General features: G+C 39.5%; 1 protein-coding gene across 3 annotated transcripts in view; it reads left to right on the top strand.

Annotated features, from left to right (window-relative positions):
* grik4 (glutamate receptor, ionotropic, kainate 4) overlaps positions 1-18,458 on the top strand; it is a 248,850-nt gene that overhangs the window by 198,649 nt on the left and 31,743 nt on the right. For all 3 annotated transcript variants that reach the window (XM_026364954.1, XM_026364945.1, XM_026364962.1), the window contains 3 exons: positions 5,716-5,877; positions 10,152-10,304; positions 11,606-11,710. In XM_026364954.1, coding sequence (XP_026220739.1) covers positions 5,716-5,877; positions 10,152-10,304; positions 11,606-11,710 — 420 coding nt within the window. The remainder of the gene's footprint in view (positions 1-5,715; positions 5,878-10,151; positions 10,305-11,605; positions 11,711-18,458) is intronic.

Below are 18,458 nucleotides of genomic sequence, written 5' to 3'. Positions count from 1 at the left end.
CACTTCTCATGTCCAACTTGGAGCACACAACTGTGTGTAATTTTACGAACAGAAAATTCAGTAAATCATTTATCCAATTTTGCAATTGCATCCCAGGTTCATAACAAGTCTGCAGGCATGACGTTCGGTAATTCTCCCTCTTGCCTCCTCCTCTCCTCCCATCCCACGCTCACTGAGAACACTGTAATTAAGAAGCTGCAGGAGGCTTTAGAGCTCAACCTGAATTTACATGGCAATTGATACAAGCATGAAATGACTTTTTGCCAAAAACTACTGCATGAACATTCCAGCTGTTTGAAAATAATCAGTGTGCCACTAGAAAAAGATTTCATTACAAAGTGAAGACCGGACACAGGCCTGAAGGTTTCAGATTGTTATACCCTTCCCCCAGTATAAAAGGAGGTAGACCAATAATTAGTATTTTATAATTAGGAATATCAATATGCAATTTGCAGAAACTGCAAGTGTCTGTCTTTCACATCTCTGCCTTGCCAGATAAAAAATACAGATGATTTTTCTTTTTTTTTTTTTTATTATCAGTGACAGATTGATCATCACTGCTCTGTCTCTATCTAGGGCAGCTAAAAAGTAACGTCCTTATCATGTGACAATTCAGAAACCTAAACAAATGCTATATTTGTGTCTGCTTAGAACTGCATTGATTAACATTTCATATTGACAATGGATCAAATAGCTATATAATGACGGTATAATGTCAAAGAGATCTTTAGTATTGACTAATCCACATTACCACATAACTCTGATGCTGTCCACAGAGCTTTTAGCATCTTTCAGCTCATCTTTGATTTTACTGTTGATTTTTGTCACAGTGATCCCATTAGACTAATTTCCAGCAGTAGCAAAACTGTGAAAGTACCAGTGTGTGTTACCTTTCTGACAAAAGTTAGCAAGTAACTGGCTGGTGAACAAGCTATTATTATAGCTACTAACTATTGTTATTTAGCAGGCAGATATTTCCCTCGGAAGCTAGTAAAGAAAAACAAACGTGTCTAAAGGTAATGGGAGGAGTTTAAACTTACTTTTGATACAAAACTTACACTTCGTTACGCAATATTTTTAAAATTTATGTGAAAATTGTACCCGTGAGTCACTTAATGTGCAATTTGTGCTAATTGTTATGACTCATTTTACATTATTCTTATGCAACCAATGACCAATCCAGTTGTCAACTTCAGCACATTCCTTTTATTTTAATGTCACTTAAAAAAAGTTCTTGAAACAAATGACTGCAACCCACCGAGACTATTCATATATTCACAGAATGAAAGAAAAGCGGCAGTATCAATTCAGCACTCTGATATTCCCTGAACAGAATGCATACATAAAACTTTCTATATAGTCGAACTTGAATTTGAACGGCTTATCTATCAATAGGTTTCTGGTTGAGATATGAGTTCTGGGTACAGGATGTACTGAATGCCCTTGGAGTCTAGAGAATCACTATAATCTTGGCATTTCTATCCTATTTAGATAGATGAGATCAGGGGGGAGCTGAAAGAGGCTGGTCGATCTAAAGGGGTTTTGCTTCACTTTGGATGTCCTGCTTACAATGGTGGCTTTATAGAGGCTTACACCACTGCAAAGAAATGTGTCTGTGTACATTATGTATGTGGTTAGATAGGGGCCACTGTAAGTGGGGAGTGGAAGAAGTAGGGTTCATGACAGGGTATCCCACTATCAGCAGCATCAGTCCTCCTGGGATCTCATTATTCCCTGCTCAAGCTGACTACATAACAAATATCACATGCTCACACTTTTTAGGCGGTTGTTGTTGTTGTTGAGTGTACGTGTGCATGCGTTAATGGCCGATTATGTGAAAACTAAGAGTAATCACTTAAAGCTAAAATGATCATCGAGACTCAGAGAGAGTCCGAAGGTGACAGACATGAAGAATAGATAAGACAGAGACTTCCAGATTGTGAGTTTTTCAGATGGAAAAGGGCATGAATTGAAGAGGTGAAGCAACAGTTTTTGGTTGGCTGGCTCATGTCCCAGCTACTGATTGATCTCCAGGTGACAGCCGGTGTCTGGGGCCCTCGGCCAGCCTGTCATTCCCTTGCGCTCTCCCACCCTTCCGTCCTCTCTCATCTTCGCTCTGTCGCTCCGTCTTTCTCCCCCACTGCTTTTTAAGCTCTCAGTTGTGCCAACTAATCTTTCACCTTCTTCCCTCTCCATTGATTCAACTTCTAGGGCTCTCACTCTTTCTCGCCGTCCACCTCATCATCATTCTGCTCCTCTGCCCTTTTCACCCCTTTAGTGGTGACAGTTGGTTTCTCGACTGCTCCCTTCAACCTTCCAACTCTGCCTTTTCGTTCTCCCACTGCTGGGAACCAACTGTCCTCTACTAAGCACTGTCCATTTCACACCACCTATTTAGTATGCAAGAGAGCATAATTGCTCATGTGGAGGGATTTTTCCTGTGTGTGTGTGTGTGTGTGTGCCTGACTGAGCGTGTGTGCTTGTGTATTTAAAATTGGACGTGCCTGCACGTCTCTTTCTGTGCTCTGAAAGCCCACAAATGCAGCGCATTAGTTTTCTTCAGACATACCCTGAGGATATTTTTGTGACCTTGGTCTTCAATGAATATGTGCATGTGTTGCTCAATTACAGAGGTTTCATTTTTCTGTATGTGGGTGTGCACATGCACTCTCCATTTTGTTTTTGTGCGTGTGCTCATGCACATATGCACTTGCATACATATAGGCACCCTTGAGGGGCATGTTTAATGATAGGCTCGTTTGCACAGCTCTGCCTCTAATGATCTAATAAAGTACACTTAGCCAGTAATTATATGGCCAGTCCCAAAAGGCTTATGAGGCCCCACAAGGAATAGCTAAAGATACAAGAAGACCATCAAAAAAAAAAACAACCCAGTAGCAGAAGAAGTAGTCAAAAATGTTTTAGTCATAACCTTTTTGATGTTAATGATTATAAAATGAATAAATAAATAAAGGATATTGTCAAATTAAATTGTTTACCTGCTGTGAACAAGTAAGTGGTTAATTTTAAAATAGGAATTAAGTGTTCCTCGGGCTTTGTTGAGGAACGTGTAATCCCTCTCTTAGCGCCACTCTTCATCTAGACTTAACCATACTCCATATTTAGTTCCAGGGCTGCAATTAAATCTACTGCTACTGTATGCCCACTTCTTAATTTATCTATATTCAAACGCAAAATGCAAAATCAAGACAGGCAAGGTATCAATTTGACTGAATTGTGTTTTTCAAATTTAATGGAATAGTTACAAAGAACAGACGTTCTCTTCTCTATCAAACCCATTAGACCATTATCCTAGTCATTAGCAAAACTAAAGCTCAAGAGCAGCAAGCAGCCCTCAGATTTCAGTGCCTCATTTTCTAATCAGGCAACATATATAGAATTATATCAAAATGGGTTTTACAGTTCTTTTCTGCCTCAAATCAGGATATGCTTGGAATTAAAACTATTATCTTTTTCAGTTTTCTGTCTTGAAGGCACACATTTTGTTTCCATTTGGTTTGGTGGTGTAAAACAGCTTGAGCTGTATTTTCAGACACAAATACAAAGAGGCCAGTTTTCAACCGGTGATAGTGACCAGTTGACCGGCTTCTCTTATTATCCTTTTACAATGGGTGAGGCAGAAAGTGTGTGAAATGTGTGTAAAGTATCAGTCAAAATTAGGGCTTGCATCATTCAGACAGGGCATATGCCACCAAATATTAAGTTTTATTTACTTTGATCAATTTTCCATTCCACCATTCTCACTTATAGGTTTTCTCCCCATTTGCCTGGAATATATAGGACACTTGTGGCTTTTCTAAACATGCATCGGAAGTTCCCTTCTGCATGCCAGCTAAACATTAGGGATTTCCAGGTTTCTGGGAGGTTGGCAATGGGGATAATAGGCCTCCTACTCAAAGTCAATACACACTGCTTCCTCCTGCTCTGCTCCAAGTCTGTATCAGCGTAGTCACCCACTGGTGTCTGCACAGTGGAGTGACTCATGCTTGATCTCCCCTTTGGTCTAAGAGCTTTTTCTACCTTCCTACTTATCAGTTATTTAATTCACTGACCTATTCACACTTTTTGTCTGAAGGTCCATTATCTGATTTGCCTAATCCTCTCTCATCCATTTTCCTCCTACAGATGAAAAAGGCCATTTGTTGTTTTTCATTTTTCCGTTGCAGCATTGCCATGCCTTAGACTTTGTAAGCTTTGATATCTCCAGGAGCCAATAAAGATTTCCCTTTGGCTTCTTTTTTTAAATTTGTTTTCTAATAAGATGTTGACCTAATCCTGAAGGCTGATGCCACACATGAGGTTTCTACATGGAAGGAAGCCTCAAGAAACTTTCATTGGATTTTGTTTGATTTAATTTCTTTTCCCATTTTGGTTGCTAACATTCAACTCAATGTACAAACATCTAATGCTTGTAGATGAGCTCTATGTTCACTTAGATTTCCAACATATTTTTATGGCCCTTTATATTTCTTACCTCAGTCTCTCCTATATCAGTCACCATCCCCTCCAACTCCTCTTATCTGCAGAGTCCGTGGCCTTTGTGACAGATAGACAGATAGTTAGACTGGGCTTGGTCTGGCTGTCATAACCTAGATGGCACGAATGGTCTGCCAGGCAAAGTCTGCCACCGGAGGGGGAAACTGGGTTCTGACACCTCTATTAACCTTCAGAAAACGTCCATCCCCTGTCACATCTCCACCGCCTCTTTTTTCTCCTTCTCCTCATCTCTGTCTCCCCCATTCCCCATCTGCTGTTCCCCAGGCAGAGGAAAACCAACTTGTCCCTAGAGCAAATGAGCCAAATAACAAATACCTGTATTTTCCTCTCCTCCCAACCTGGAGCATTTCAATATGCCATAGATTTCTATCTCACTTTCTCACTTATCTATTTGTCTGTGTCCTCATTTTCCTGCATTTCCTGCCTCCACTCTGTCTATTCTTCTTTCTGTCGGCCTCTCTCTAATTCTAGCCCCTTAGCACTGCAATCCAGTTTACATACAGTGACCAGTATGTCAGGAAATGTCAATGGCCAGTGCATGATTTTGTGTAGTGATGTGTAGCTAAGTGGTGAGAATGAACAAATTTCCACAGCTTTTGCATGTCAATCAACTGGAGTGATGAAATTTTCTCAAAATTCTTATTCAAAAGGCAGATTAAATTGGATATAAATGTGTTTAAATGCCCTTTTGTTTTGACAATAAATCAATATATGATTTGGTGTGGTGGCGGTGTGGTGGTTAGCTTTGTTGCCTCACAGGATCCAGGTTCGATTACACAGGTTTCTGTGTGGAGTTTGTTCTCTTCGTCTCTGTGTGGGTTTTCTCTGGGTACTCCGGCTTCCTCCTACCACAGAGTCAGAGTTAGGGTTAATTGGTTAGGGTTACCTCGATGCGCTATTGCCCATTCACTCTAAATTGTGAATGGTTGTCTGTCTCTATATATTAGTCCTGTGAAACACTGGAGACCTGTCCAGGGTGTACCCCGCTTCTTGCCCAATGTCCGCTGGGATTGGCTCCGCTGCTCCTGCAACCCTTAAGAGGAAAAGCGGTTAGGATAATGAACGGATGGATGATTTGGTGTTGGTTTAAGGACATTATGGCAGCTCATGGTGGACAGCTGCAGTGTAAGTCAGCTACATTTACCCTTTAATCCAGTTCTGTTTTTCTGCCTGTCTCTTTCTCATCTTGACCCACAGGAATTCTCTTTACTACGACTGGATGATGTGGTGGACCAACGAGTCAACATAGTCGGATTTTCTGTCTTCAACAAAACTCATCCCTTCTTCCAGGATTTTGTGTTAAGCCTCAACCGCTCCTGGCAAGAGAACTGTGACCACGCACCCTTCACTGGAACCCCAGTTAGTGCAACACAACACACACACGCATAATCCCCCCCGCCCCACACACACACACACAGGAGACCAAGGTTACCCATGTAAGAATAATGGATGAACCTTGTTTATTTGTTTTCTTACCAAGCACAAACAGGACCTAAAGTATCTAGGGATTACTCTGCTGGATCTCACATGGATCTAAAACACCAAAGCCACTTACACATACCTATGAAGTATATAAGGATGGCATTTATCCAGTTAACTGCTATAATTGTAGGTGCTGCTGTAGGCAGTTGTTGTTTCCCAGACAGCTCATTAGCAGCATTCTGCGCCCTCCTCATTACATTTATAATGGCATCTTCCTTGTTAAATTTCCTTCAAATTAAATGCAAAGCAAACAAGTGGCCTATCTTCACAGCAACCCCCTTAAATCATCCACTGCTTGCGCTCTAACACTGTCTGTAGCTCAGTATTTCAAATACTGCGCTCTGCATATTTGAATGAGTAACTTCAAAACAGCAAGCTACTGTTAACGACTAAATGACTAAAGACTGGTGCAGATTTGCATTTCAAGAAACTTGAAAAAGGAGACAATGTAAGTGTCACAGTGGCTCAACAGTGTTTTGCATTTGTGTGAACCACACAGGACAGAAATACTGTGCCGTATGTAAGAACATTATGTATTCTCATCACAGCCCTCATCCTTATTTTGTGAGATAGGCTTATCAGAGTTTTTGACGTCAGATTCAGCAAATAAAATGTTGTAAATGACCTGTATAAATGTGATGAGTGTCATCTATTTGCAAATGACTCTTGTTTATGAGACCAAAATTTACAGGGATTATCTGACACTCCAATAATCAGTCTCAAGGCTAAGCACTCTCCGCATTTGTCCAGAAGTGTCACTCGTAAAAAAAATTATATCTGAGAATAACAAGGTGAACCATACTGGCTATTACATCTCAGAGATGGAAAAGAAGAGGCTTAATAAAAAATTCCCAAATGTTAATAGCGAATACTGTGCACATACAAGACAACAGTAATCATCAAAACAACTGCTGTGGCAAAATCTTCATTTTCTTAAGGTCTTCATTTAGTAATGTCAATTAATGAATAAATCTTCTCTTAAGCTTGAAGTTAGAATTAGTTAGTAGAGAAAGTAAAAATTAAACAAATGCTCTCATGCACCCCTCTTTACCACAGGTAAGGGTAGGTGAACACAGCATGGAGAAATCTTTGTGTTCCTTACTCAGATATTTCTGAGCATGTGGCAATTAGAAAATGTGACTAATTTGTTAATAACTAGAGAGAATAAAGGCTGATGACAGCAAAGCATGAAAGCAGCCCATTTAGACACGCACACAGATAAAATGCTGTCCTTTCATTAACAGTAATTAGGTCTGCAGAAAATGTTACTGTGGGCCTCTATGCTTACAAGTGAACGCTTTACATGTCTAGAGCTCAGGCGTTTTAAGTATATATACATATAAAGATCTACACCAAACCGACTGATCATAAAAGTTCATACAAGAAAATGCATGCTGTGACACTTTGTGGGTAAGTTCATATGAGAAGAAGGTTTCACAGGAGACATCATGCTGGCATTAAATGCCTTGGAGTTCTCAGATGATATTTATATTCTCAAATTAGCATCAGGCAAAGTAACCACACCGATACACTGGTAGTCCTTATCCTTTATCTGAGGCTGCAAAACAGTAGGCGCACAAGATGTGGCTGTATCTTTGTGACAGAACATCAAACAAAAGCACAGATTTAGGGCAGTGTTGTTTTTCTGCAGCTCATGTTGGCACACAAATAGAGTACACCTGTAACAGAGGAGCTGAAGATGGCTACGGGTCATCCATGTTTATGAAGAACTGTCAAAATAACATCTGTAAGCTAGACAAAATTTTCTTTGAATAGTTTCAAATATAGATTGTGAGCGCCAACATAGGAACTTGTTCCTTTTAGTCTGAAATTGTCGTTTGATTATGTACAGTACAATGACTGAACTTGAACTTGTGCAGCTTTGCCACTGTTCAGGCATTTTTCTCTACATGTCTGCAAATGATCATCTGACATAAAGCAAACACAAATTTCAACAACTTGGCCGATACAAGGAAACTTTTTTCACTGTCCAGAAACTCGGACAGTGAAAAAAGGACAACTCCTATATTAACTGCTGACCTTTGCTATTAAAAATGCTAAGGAAGGAAAATAATGAGCAAAATTAGAGGTGGCAAGAAAGAAAGACTTTTAGAATGCAATGAAGATGAGTAAATTCCATGTTATTAGTTGATTCTCATTTCAATTTTAATGGAAAGTGGATTATAATCAGAACTACTGCTGTAACACTTTGTCTTTAATTTTTCTCATGCTTATTTATTAGTTTGACTTTGACTTTTTTCAACCACCAAGAAGAAATATCATACAGTGGCAAGAAAGAAGTATGTGAACCCTTTGGAATTTCATGGTTTTCTGCATTAATTTAACATCAAATGTGATCTGATTTTCATCTAGAAGAAGTCAAGAGTATTAACAAATACAATGTGCCTAAAATAATAACACAAAAAAATCTTTTATGTTTTTATTGAGAACAACTATAAAAACCTAATGACCTCCAAAAGGGTCATTGGAGTCAGCCATCAGCATACCTCGAAGAAAATTATTTTGAGGGTGTAGACTAGAACTACTTTGACTAAAGCTCTTTTTTGGGTTTGCTCGGCACAAGAAGAATATGCTTATGTGAGCCATGCTTCGCCAAAAAGAGCTTTCAGAGGAGGAGGATCAATCAAGATTGATAAGGAGAACATTGTTACTCCAGTAGTACAGCAGTATTGGTAAAATGTTTTGTGAACTGATACAACTAAGTTTATACTGTTTGGAAAGAAAGCACAGCAATACCTCTGGTATAAAAAGGGAACTGCAAATAGTCAAGATCAACAAGGTCAACATCATCCTTTAAAGTATGGTGGAGGAAACATCATGCTTTGGGCCTGCTTTGCTGCATCAGGTCCTGGCCAACTTTCAGTGATTAGGGGGAAGATTAATTCCCAAGTGTATCAAAAAAATCTTCAGGATAACAATGTGAGAATGTCTGTACGTCAGCTGAAACTCTGTAGATGGTGGCTGATGCTAAAACACACAACAGAATGGCTTCAGAAAAACAATATCTGCCTTTTGGAGTGGTCAAGTCAGAGCCCAGACCTCAACCTAAAAGAGATGCTATGGAACAACTTGAAGAGAGCCACACACGAGACATCCAAAGAATATGACAGAGCTAAAGCAATTCTGCAAGAAGAATGGGCTAAAATTGCTCCCGAACATTGTGCAGGTCTGATCCACAGTTACAGGAATTCCAAGGGTTCACATACTTTTTTTTTACTAGCACTATGAGGTTTTTATGGTTGTTCTCAATGAAGACTTGAGAGATCATAATTTGTTTTGTGTTATCACTTCAGGCACATTATATTTGTTAATACTCTTGACTTAGATGAAGATCAGATCATATTTTATAACAAATTAATGCAGAAAACCATGATATTCCAAAAGGTTCATACTTTTTCTTGCTACTTTATGTTAAAGCTAAACTGAATCAATGTGGTTGTAATTTGTTTGTGGGCTGTTTGTACACTATATTGCCTTTAATGTGCAGTCCACTAATTAAGTTCTATAATTCAAGGTTGTAATACATCCCAGTTTTACAGTTTAACAGCCTGTTGTAGTTATCTTTGATCCCCAAAATTTACTATGCATCTCAGTCACTCTCAGCTCTCTATCAGTATCCACCAAACATCAGGACCATCTCATCTCCCCTTCAATTACACAGATGTACAGCAGTGAAGCTCAGACTCACCCCTACCTTCTAATGCAGGGGATCATGCATTTTAATCAAATGTACATAGCAGGATGCAGTAGTAGTGACGATGAGGCTGTTTGTACAGGAGAGATGAGAGGAAAAGCTGCCTCTCCCACTGTTTTCTGGCTCTCGCTAAGAGAGGCATGCAGTAATTGGAATGGTCAGGGTGTGCCAGTTTCACGGGGGATAAGAGTGGGAAGGACAGAGTCTCACGCAGAGATGGAGAGAGAGATGGTTTTCGGGGCTGTCAGCAGATCAGAGCCTTTCTAATGATCTAATGGAATAATCTCGCTGTCACTCAACTGATGGGTTAACCCCTCACTGACCGTTAACCACTGACATGTTACACTTACAATTTGTGTGCTCTGAGTTTATGCAGGTCTATGTGTGTGTGTGTTTAATGTATTCACCTTCCCTCCCTCTCCCTCTCCCTCTGCAGCTCTCCTCAGCTCTGCTCTTTGATGCAGTATATGCGGTGGTGGCGGCAGTCCAGGAGTTGAACCGCAGCCAGAACGTTGGCGCCACTCAGCTCTCCTGCAAGTCCTCCAAGATCTGGGAGCACGGCACCAGCCTGATGAATTACCTGAGGATGGTAAGATTGCCTCTGCTGGACAAAGGAAACAGGAGATAGAACTGGCCAATGCACACTACAAAGGAATAGTTAGACCTTTTGGGAGATATAGTTATTCTCTTTCTTTAGTGGAATGCAAACACTGATTCAATTCATATCTGTACAGTGGTACAGACATTTAAAGGCTTTACTGTCTGTCATTACTCTATTAATGCACTTTCCTATCCCTCAAACAAACAAACACAAATTAGGAAAACAAATTAAAAAAGCATGAAATAGATCTGTAAAAATATGAAAAAGGATGGGAAATAGCTAGCCAAATACTAATATACACATATATGCCAACTGACCCGCTTTTGTACTTTGTGTATATAACTATGACTTGTAAATCTCTAAGGCACACAAATTAATATTTTGTTTGTTTAACCTGTGCAAAAGCTTTGGCCAGGAGCAGAGGCGTCCTGGTTGTGTCACCTCTGAGTTTGGCACACAACCAGATTTCGAGGAAATCAGTGCACTCACAAAATAGTCTGGCACATAACCATCAGTAAAAGCATAACTTGGAATTTTTACTTTTTTTTTTTTTTGTATGACGTAAGCGAACCTGATCTAACTTGTTAATCTGTAAGTTTGGATGAGATAGCAGAAAGATTTTCTTCGCTTTGGAGAGAACCATGAGCTAAGCTAATGGCCTGCATAGTATCACAATGTATAATAAATGAAAATCTGTTTTAGATGTTTTCTGTTCTTATACTGTTTTCTGAGGGGAGCAGTGAGTAGCATTAATTAAATTATGCCACAGAGCCAAGAGAGATGAGATCTTCATTATTGCAACCCTTCTGCATGTTAATTAGTTATTCTATAGACTAGATGTGTTCACTGACAGCAGATAATAATGTGTAGTCTCCGTTCCCTTTAAAGATAAACTTCTTATCCACTTGGTCAGTTTATCTCATGTCTACATTATAAAGACAATAGAAGAGGAGAGATAAAGATGAGCTGTCAGTGGATACAATGTGTTTTTCCTAATGGGAAAAAATAGCTGTAAGTGACTGGGCTATTGAATACTTAAATGTGGCATGTGTTCGATATCAAACTGTCTCTCTCGCTCAATGAGGGTGTTACTGATTGTACCTCTATTTTGCTGCAAATTGAAGACATTACAGTCTTGTCTTCGTATTGTTCTTCTAAATTTAGCATATTTCAAAAGGCTGATACTGAGCCAGCAATGCTAATGTACCCTCAAGTCATATCCTTAATAGGTGGTGCTTAGTGGGGCCAGGCATGAATTCTTGATGTGTTGCTGTCTCTGTGTTGTATAGGTAGAATTGGAAGGTCTAACAGGCCACATTGAATTCAACAGCAAAGGACAGCGGTCTAACTATGCGCTGAGGATCATGCAGAACAGCAAGGATGGCCTAAGGCAGGTAAAGTAACTCCCGTTCTTACAAAACAGATGTCCACATTATCTGTCTTCAAATCAATCACATACAGTGGATTCAGGCAACACCAGGACAGCCTTGATATAGCATTAAGTCCATGTGATTGGTTCAAAAGAATTTACATATAAATAGCGTGGTATTTCCGATGTGACCCACACTGATACACCCATTTTCACTTTCGATAGACTGTGGCCATAATATAATTGTTATTGCTGAACACAAAGCACTCCAGCACAGTGCTGATCCCAGTAGGGTACTACTTCTGGCAAATGCTACACTTGCCTTTATGGCAGTGATGTAACTCGAGTTAGATCGTACAGCAGGGAACCATGATAACACTTTTTCACTGACATTTTTTGGTGCAAACAATCCCCGGTATCCTACTAGAAAAGTGTCAAGGTGCCAGAGGACAAAATTAAATATTAAACATACCTCTTTGAGAGTTCAAAGAAACTTTATTTTATGGAAAATAACGACTTTTGCAGCTATTTCCTTTTTACAGATATGTCTGCAAATATCCTCTTATTCGTTTTTCATCAAAGGACCATTAGTAGCTAATATTTTTTGGTTTTATAGTGTATAAAAGATTACTTTCAAATTGCTCACACATCAGCACGAGGGGTAGATGCACAGATGCCTTGGCTTTACCATCTTCACTGTTGTCTTTTTGCTCAAAATGACTACGATGTATCAACAGTGATTGGTGGGTGGTGTCTAACAATACCTGTCATTATAGTGTTGCCCAAGCTTTCTATGCTAGTACTCTAGTGGTTTTGTTTTGCTCTTTCAATTAGGGGAAAATACTCCACCTGAGCCACGCTGCATGATATCTGAATCTGGTCTTTCCTGGTCTCTTTGCCTCAGTTCTACATCAAGGGACACAGGTTCAAATGACCTAATGTTTTATAAATTATACACATTTACATTCAAGAATTACAAAGATGAAAAGCAGTCAGGCTTCGAGCAACTTATAGTATGTGGATGAATGGATAGCAGAACAACTGGTGCTGAAATGTATTGTAAATCTATTGTTCAGGGGTTGGTGATATTTACATCTAGTCAATTGGCAGATGCTTTTATCCAAAGCGACTTACTTAGGTACAAGGCAAGCAAATATCTAAGCCAAGCAGAAAAACCTTTAAGTGCTCTAGGAAGAACTGTTTTCATTTCATGAGGTGTAAGTAAAATGTTTTATTCATTTATTATTTTTTCTATGATTTAAGTACAGAGAAAGTTGGGGACAGTCTGTTTTTAGCAGGTTTTTTTAGGAAGCCAGTGCAGAGATCTGGCGACTGGTGTAACCTGTGCCCTCGACATGCTACTGCAAGTTGGATCATCTGATTTTGAGGTTTTCCAATCCTCTAATAGATCTGATTTCCAAGTATAATAATAATAATAATTTCTAATATTTTCAATGAATTAGTACATTTTGTCATTGTAAGGTCTTAAAATTAAAATAATGTTTTTATAATAAATGCATATAAATAATGCATTTTTGTGAACCGCAGGAAAGAGAACCAGTGATCAGGAATTTAGTGAAGATTGCTTCAAAACCAACAGGCTGGGAAAAATCTTGGGGCAAAGTCATTACCCAGTACTATCCCATCCATCAACAGCATCTTTAAGTGCTCCAGTGGAGCAGTCAGCAGCAGTAAAAAACTGTGGTTGATCTCGCAGGTGAAAAAATATGGGTTATATGTTGGTAATGGATGGAAGGCCAGAAAGCAGGTAAACATCAGATGTAGATCACGATAAATAATCTGGCAGCGATCGTGTTTACTTGTATGGTTATAGCTGGGTAACCCTAGGTTTTAGCATATTTTTGAAGATAACATGTTTGATAGGAGTCACAAAACAGGTAAAGTTTTCATTTTTAGCATTGATGTGTTGTGACAGATGATGCAGCTTGTGTGATATCTTTGTATTGAGAAATCTGAGGATGAATAAGACTGTCTTGGTGAACCGAGAGATGGAAAATTAAAGTGAAAAGAATGAAAGAAGAGTTATACAAGGAAAAATATTCAATTTTCCTGCCAGCTCTGTTTAAAGAAGTAGCGAGGTTTTTGTGCCAACAATGTGTTAGCATGAACACAGAGGGTGTCCAGTCACCCTGTGCACCAGTATTTGATATTGTTGTGTATGTGACAGTTGTGCCTCACAACATGTTTTTCAAATAAAAATGAATCATTTTGCCAAAAGAAAACTTTTGAGAGTCTGAGAAAAAGCTAAATTAAGATATGAGATGAGAAACAAATAACACCAGCATGAAGTGCAGACTGAGGTATTTTATTTACAGTAAAGATTGTACATATACACCATATGTTTTCATAAATGCTTCATTTTGTTAAAGAGTAATCTCCAGTCTAAAGACAAATTCTAACATTTCATATTTATGTAAGGTCACATGTATAGTATGCAAGAATAACAGTGACAGTAAAGGCTTTGAGATTAAACACATGTACCTCTGTGGTGATTAGGTGATGATTTCTCATGGATTTGATGATGTCTGGATGTGTTTTGGCTGCGCTTGGCAGAGCACATATTTAACCTGGTTTGGTCACTCCAGTTATGAATGCCAAAGTGAAGGGACACACATTAAGCATCCTCTCTGCATCTGGATTTTGTGGCCAGTAGATGCTCATCTATAAACACACATAGAGAATCCAGCAAACAAACATCTGCTCCTATGCTTTTGTCCAACTAAACTGGGTAGAGTAGTCATTTATCAGCCCCTCTCATTGTCTCTGCCTTTTCCTCACTCCTGTTCACACAGTGAAAGGTTTACACCTGCACCATCTTTATTTTCTTGTTGTTTGTGTCCTATTGTGAGTGAATAGCAGTGGATAGACAGTTTTGAACACCATCGTTTTTACATTCAATAACTGATCATGTTACTTGTTGCTAGGTTTGCTGTTTCTTCCTGTACATTTCAGGACTAAATATTCCCCATCCTTTCTTAAAGTCTGATATTTGTTGTAAAGTTATAAGTGTCCTCACTTAAGCTTATGTTTTTTTATGATGTTTTTCTAAGCTATGCAGAGTGAGTCCCCTGGAAATACCTGTCTCTCACCCTGACAGATATAGTGTGCCTTTCCCTGCTGCCCTGAGTGTTGTGTTTTTCTGTGAAGGCTGCATTATGCGTGGTGTTATTAACTTATCCATGATGCAGAAAACTGTCACCACTTTGGTGCAAACAGATAGCTGTTTTCGGGTTCTTATCTACAGCATTTTAAGTAGTTGTTATTATGTTATGACAAAGACAAGTCACAGACAGTTTGACAGCACATAGAGATGAATAACCGAGTTTTGTATATCTGTTTAAAAGCATTTGACCCTTTCAGTTGGGATAATCTCCTTGAAAGAGGGCGATTTCGTTCCTGCCTGACCAACCTGTGAAAAAGTCAGACAGCGGCCCATCTGCGTTTATTAACCTTGTCTGTGTCTCCCGTGTGTCCCCCCTTTACACTGGCACTGGGCCAGTCAAGCAGAAGGATAATGTTTTCAGGCCTAATGTGATGATTTCAACCAGAAGTATTATAAAGCAGCCCTGCCAGTTATTTTAATAGGGGGGAGGCAATGTGTTAGACGGGGGGCAGGATGGGGGTGTTGTTTGTTTTGTTGACTAACACCTATCGCATGCTGTTGGGTTGAGGCTGCTTCAGCCAGGCAGACACTGGAGGTGCCAGGGCCTTGGCAGAGATAAGGAAGGTGGCACACTGCCTACACGCACTCACGCCTACATAGACACAGTTCACCGCATGACATGTTGATTTTCAGGGCTTTTGTTTGGTCAAAATAGAGTAGTAGCATCGTAGTGCCCACACTGAAATGTGTCTCACCAGTACAGGCCCAAAAAAAGACCCCATTCATTTAAAATGCAGCCTAAAAAAAAGCATCCAGCATCAGCTTACACCTTTCTGAAGAGGCATGTTGTACACAGGCACCCACATCCCAGTTCCTGTGGTCTATCGATCTGTTCGTGTTTATGTAACCTCACTGGTTGTTTCTGCACTATTTCATGACCTAATGAGTATGAGCAACACTTGGATGTGCTTTGCCGTTGCATCTTTGACACAACTCTCAGCTCTGATTAAAATGATAATTGGTTGTGACCAAGCAGTAAGAATTTGAAAGATTTTTTTGCATCCACCCCTCCACATCTGCAGTCACCGGCTTTTGATGATTCTGTTTCTGCTTCTTCAGAGCCTAGATCTCGATCAACTTTGAAATTATTTTAGTGTAAAATTCTGCACAGATATGTTATTAATGCTTTGTGTACAATAAAAAGATATTTCTTATTTCTTAATTTTGCGTATTTTGCATTCTGATGCAAGATTAATTAAAGTCAGACCTATAACATCTCGAGAAAAATAACTGTCATTGTTAATGGCTTGAAATCCTCGATGACAGTTGGGTTAGCCCATGTTATTACCAGAATATGATGGGATTGCATTAGGCAATAATCTTTATTTGTTCAGTTTTGGCAGGCAAAGTAAATTACCCAACTGCTCCTGAGCTGGCAGTCAGGTAAGCCAATCATGATGGTGTAAGAAATTGGCATGGCAATGTCCCTGCTCTGGATGAGGAACCACTGGCACCTGTAACAACAACAACAACCCACAAAGGACGAGAGGGAAGCAGGTGTAGGGGGAGAGAGCGAGAGAAAATGTGACGAAGGAAGAGGACAAGAGGGTGACAGATGGAAAGTAGATGAGACAGAAAGGGGCGTGTGAGAGAACAATAGGATGGAGTGAAGAGAGGGTAAAGACAGAGCTGTAAAACTACAAACTGTAAAACTGGAGGTGTCATCTCAAAAAACAGCCGGGTCTCCTTTTTCTATACCAGTACTATTCCAGCACTGACCTTCACCACAGTATTTGTTGGGATGACTAATCATATGATTTAAAGAGAATTAATTGTAATTCTCATTGAATCCCTTTGCTACATCGTTGTGTGTGTGTGCATGAACATTCTTGCCGGTGTGTATTCTTCAGGTGGTGTGACCACCAGAGGTACATTATGAATTAGGATCATTCTGAATATATACAAATGGCTTAAAAAACTCAAACTCAGTCTGTTCCTCTGAATGCACAGACTACTTTCTTCTCACCAGGAACGTGAAGAGGCTGAGCACTTTCTTAACTCACGCTCTCATTGCTCGAATGAATTAGAATATTTTCTGTTTGGAGAATCAGAAATATGAGATCTCCACCACCATATAAGCATGTTTAGCAGCGGCTAAAATATTTTCCAAAACAAACACACTGCCCCCCGCCAGCCAACCAGACCACTGAGCACACCACCAGACAGAGCGAGGTAGACTCTCTGCAGCCCTCTGCACTCCGTAGACTGGACCTCATTTCCTGCGTGGACCTCATTGACAGCAGCATGCCTGTTAATTGGAGGAAGCTGTAAAATGAGTAATTATTGCAGTTTGAGCTAAGCAAGCTGTTGGCTGTTTACTGCACTAAGCTCGAAAAAGAGGGGTGATATGAAAGCTGCATCTGTGTATTCATCTGTGTCTTTATATACATAGCTGTGTGTTTGTGCATACTATATATGCACGTGTGCATATAGAGTTCCTGCAGTTCCTGGAGACTAGAGAATAACTAATTGGGTTCTTTAATGACGGCACTTAATCATGGCCTTGGTATAGACAGAGGTGGCAGAAGTACACAAAATCAATACTCACAAGTACAAGTACTTGCCTAAAAAAAATACTCCACTACAAGTAGAATTACCACTTCAAATCTTTAACCGAAGTTGAAGTGCTAAGTACATGCGCTGAGATGTAGTTGAAGTGCAAAAGCACCAGTACTGCACTAAGAAACAATGTATTTATACAGTACCGATTTTTAATACTATTTATAACATAAACGTACAAGTCGAGTTCAGATTTGCTCCACATGACAGAAGTAAATTAAAAAATGTTCAGAATAACCAACAATTGTTTCACTTCTTCCTTACAGAAATTTACCATTTAATCAGTAACAGTAAAAACGGCTCATTTTAAACACCAGTGACTTTAAACTCCTCAAAATGAGGAATTTTTTATTGTGAACTAACTTTGAATTTGTGCTATAAACTGCTAACAAACTTTGAAATGGGAAAAATATGGCCGAGGAAATGTTCTAGTAATTACCAAGGATCTCTGTTACTGTAGAGACTTGTAGACCATGGTAATACATATTATTCCAATATATTTTATGTTAAGAGAACTAGTAACCAAAGCTGTTTAAATAAATTTGGCGTAGAAAAGTGCATGCGCCTCTGAATTATAGAGGAGTAGAACTAACATTTACCAAATGGAAAAAATGGAATAAAGTGCAAGTACCGCAAAACTGTACAGTGCTTGAGTAAACGTACTTAGTTACTTACCACATCTCTTCTGAGTATAGAAACCACCCGATATAGAAGAGAAAGGATCTTAGAGGCTGGAAGCGACTGCTGTGCAGGGAGATGGTTATGAGCAAGTGACGGCAGCAGCGGACAAGGCCAAAGGCTGACTTCAGCATGACTCAAAGCTAATTGTCCTCATTACACAAGTGCTTTGTAAAATCTGATGACTCTGATTTGGCTCTAGTTTTGTTTTATGAAGCTTGCAGGTTTGAACTGACCTGAACTGCCACAGCTTTAAAGCACACGTCAAAGAGCCATGAAGGAACTCGAGGTGATCTGTTGGTAACTAGGACTGGAGTTGTACCAGTTTCACCAAATGCTGCACAATTGTACA

The sequence above is a fragment of the Anabas testudineus genome, chromosome 13 (assembly GCF_900324465.2).
Source record: "Anabas testudineus chromosome 13, fAnaTes1.2, whole genome shotgun sequence".
In the NCBI taxonomy this organism is placed as follows: domain Eukaryota; kingdom Metazoa; phylum Chordata; class Actinopteri; order Anabantiformes; family Anabantidae; genus Anabas; species Anabas testudineus.
This window is presented reverse-complemented; position numbering and strand designations above follow the sequence as displayed.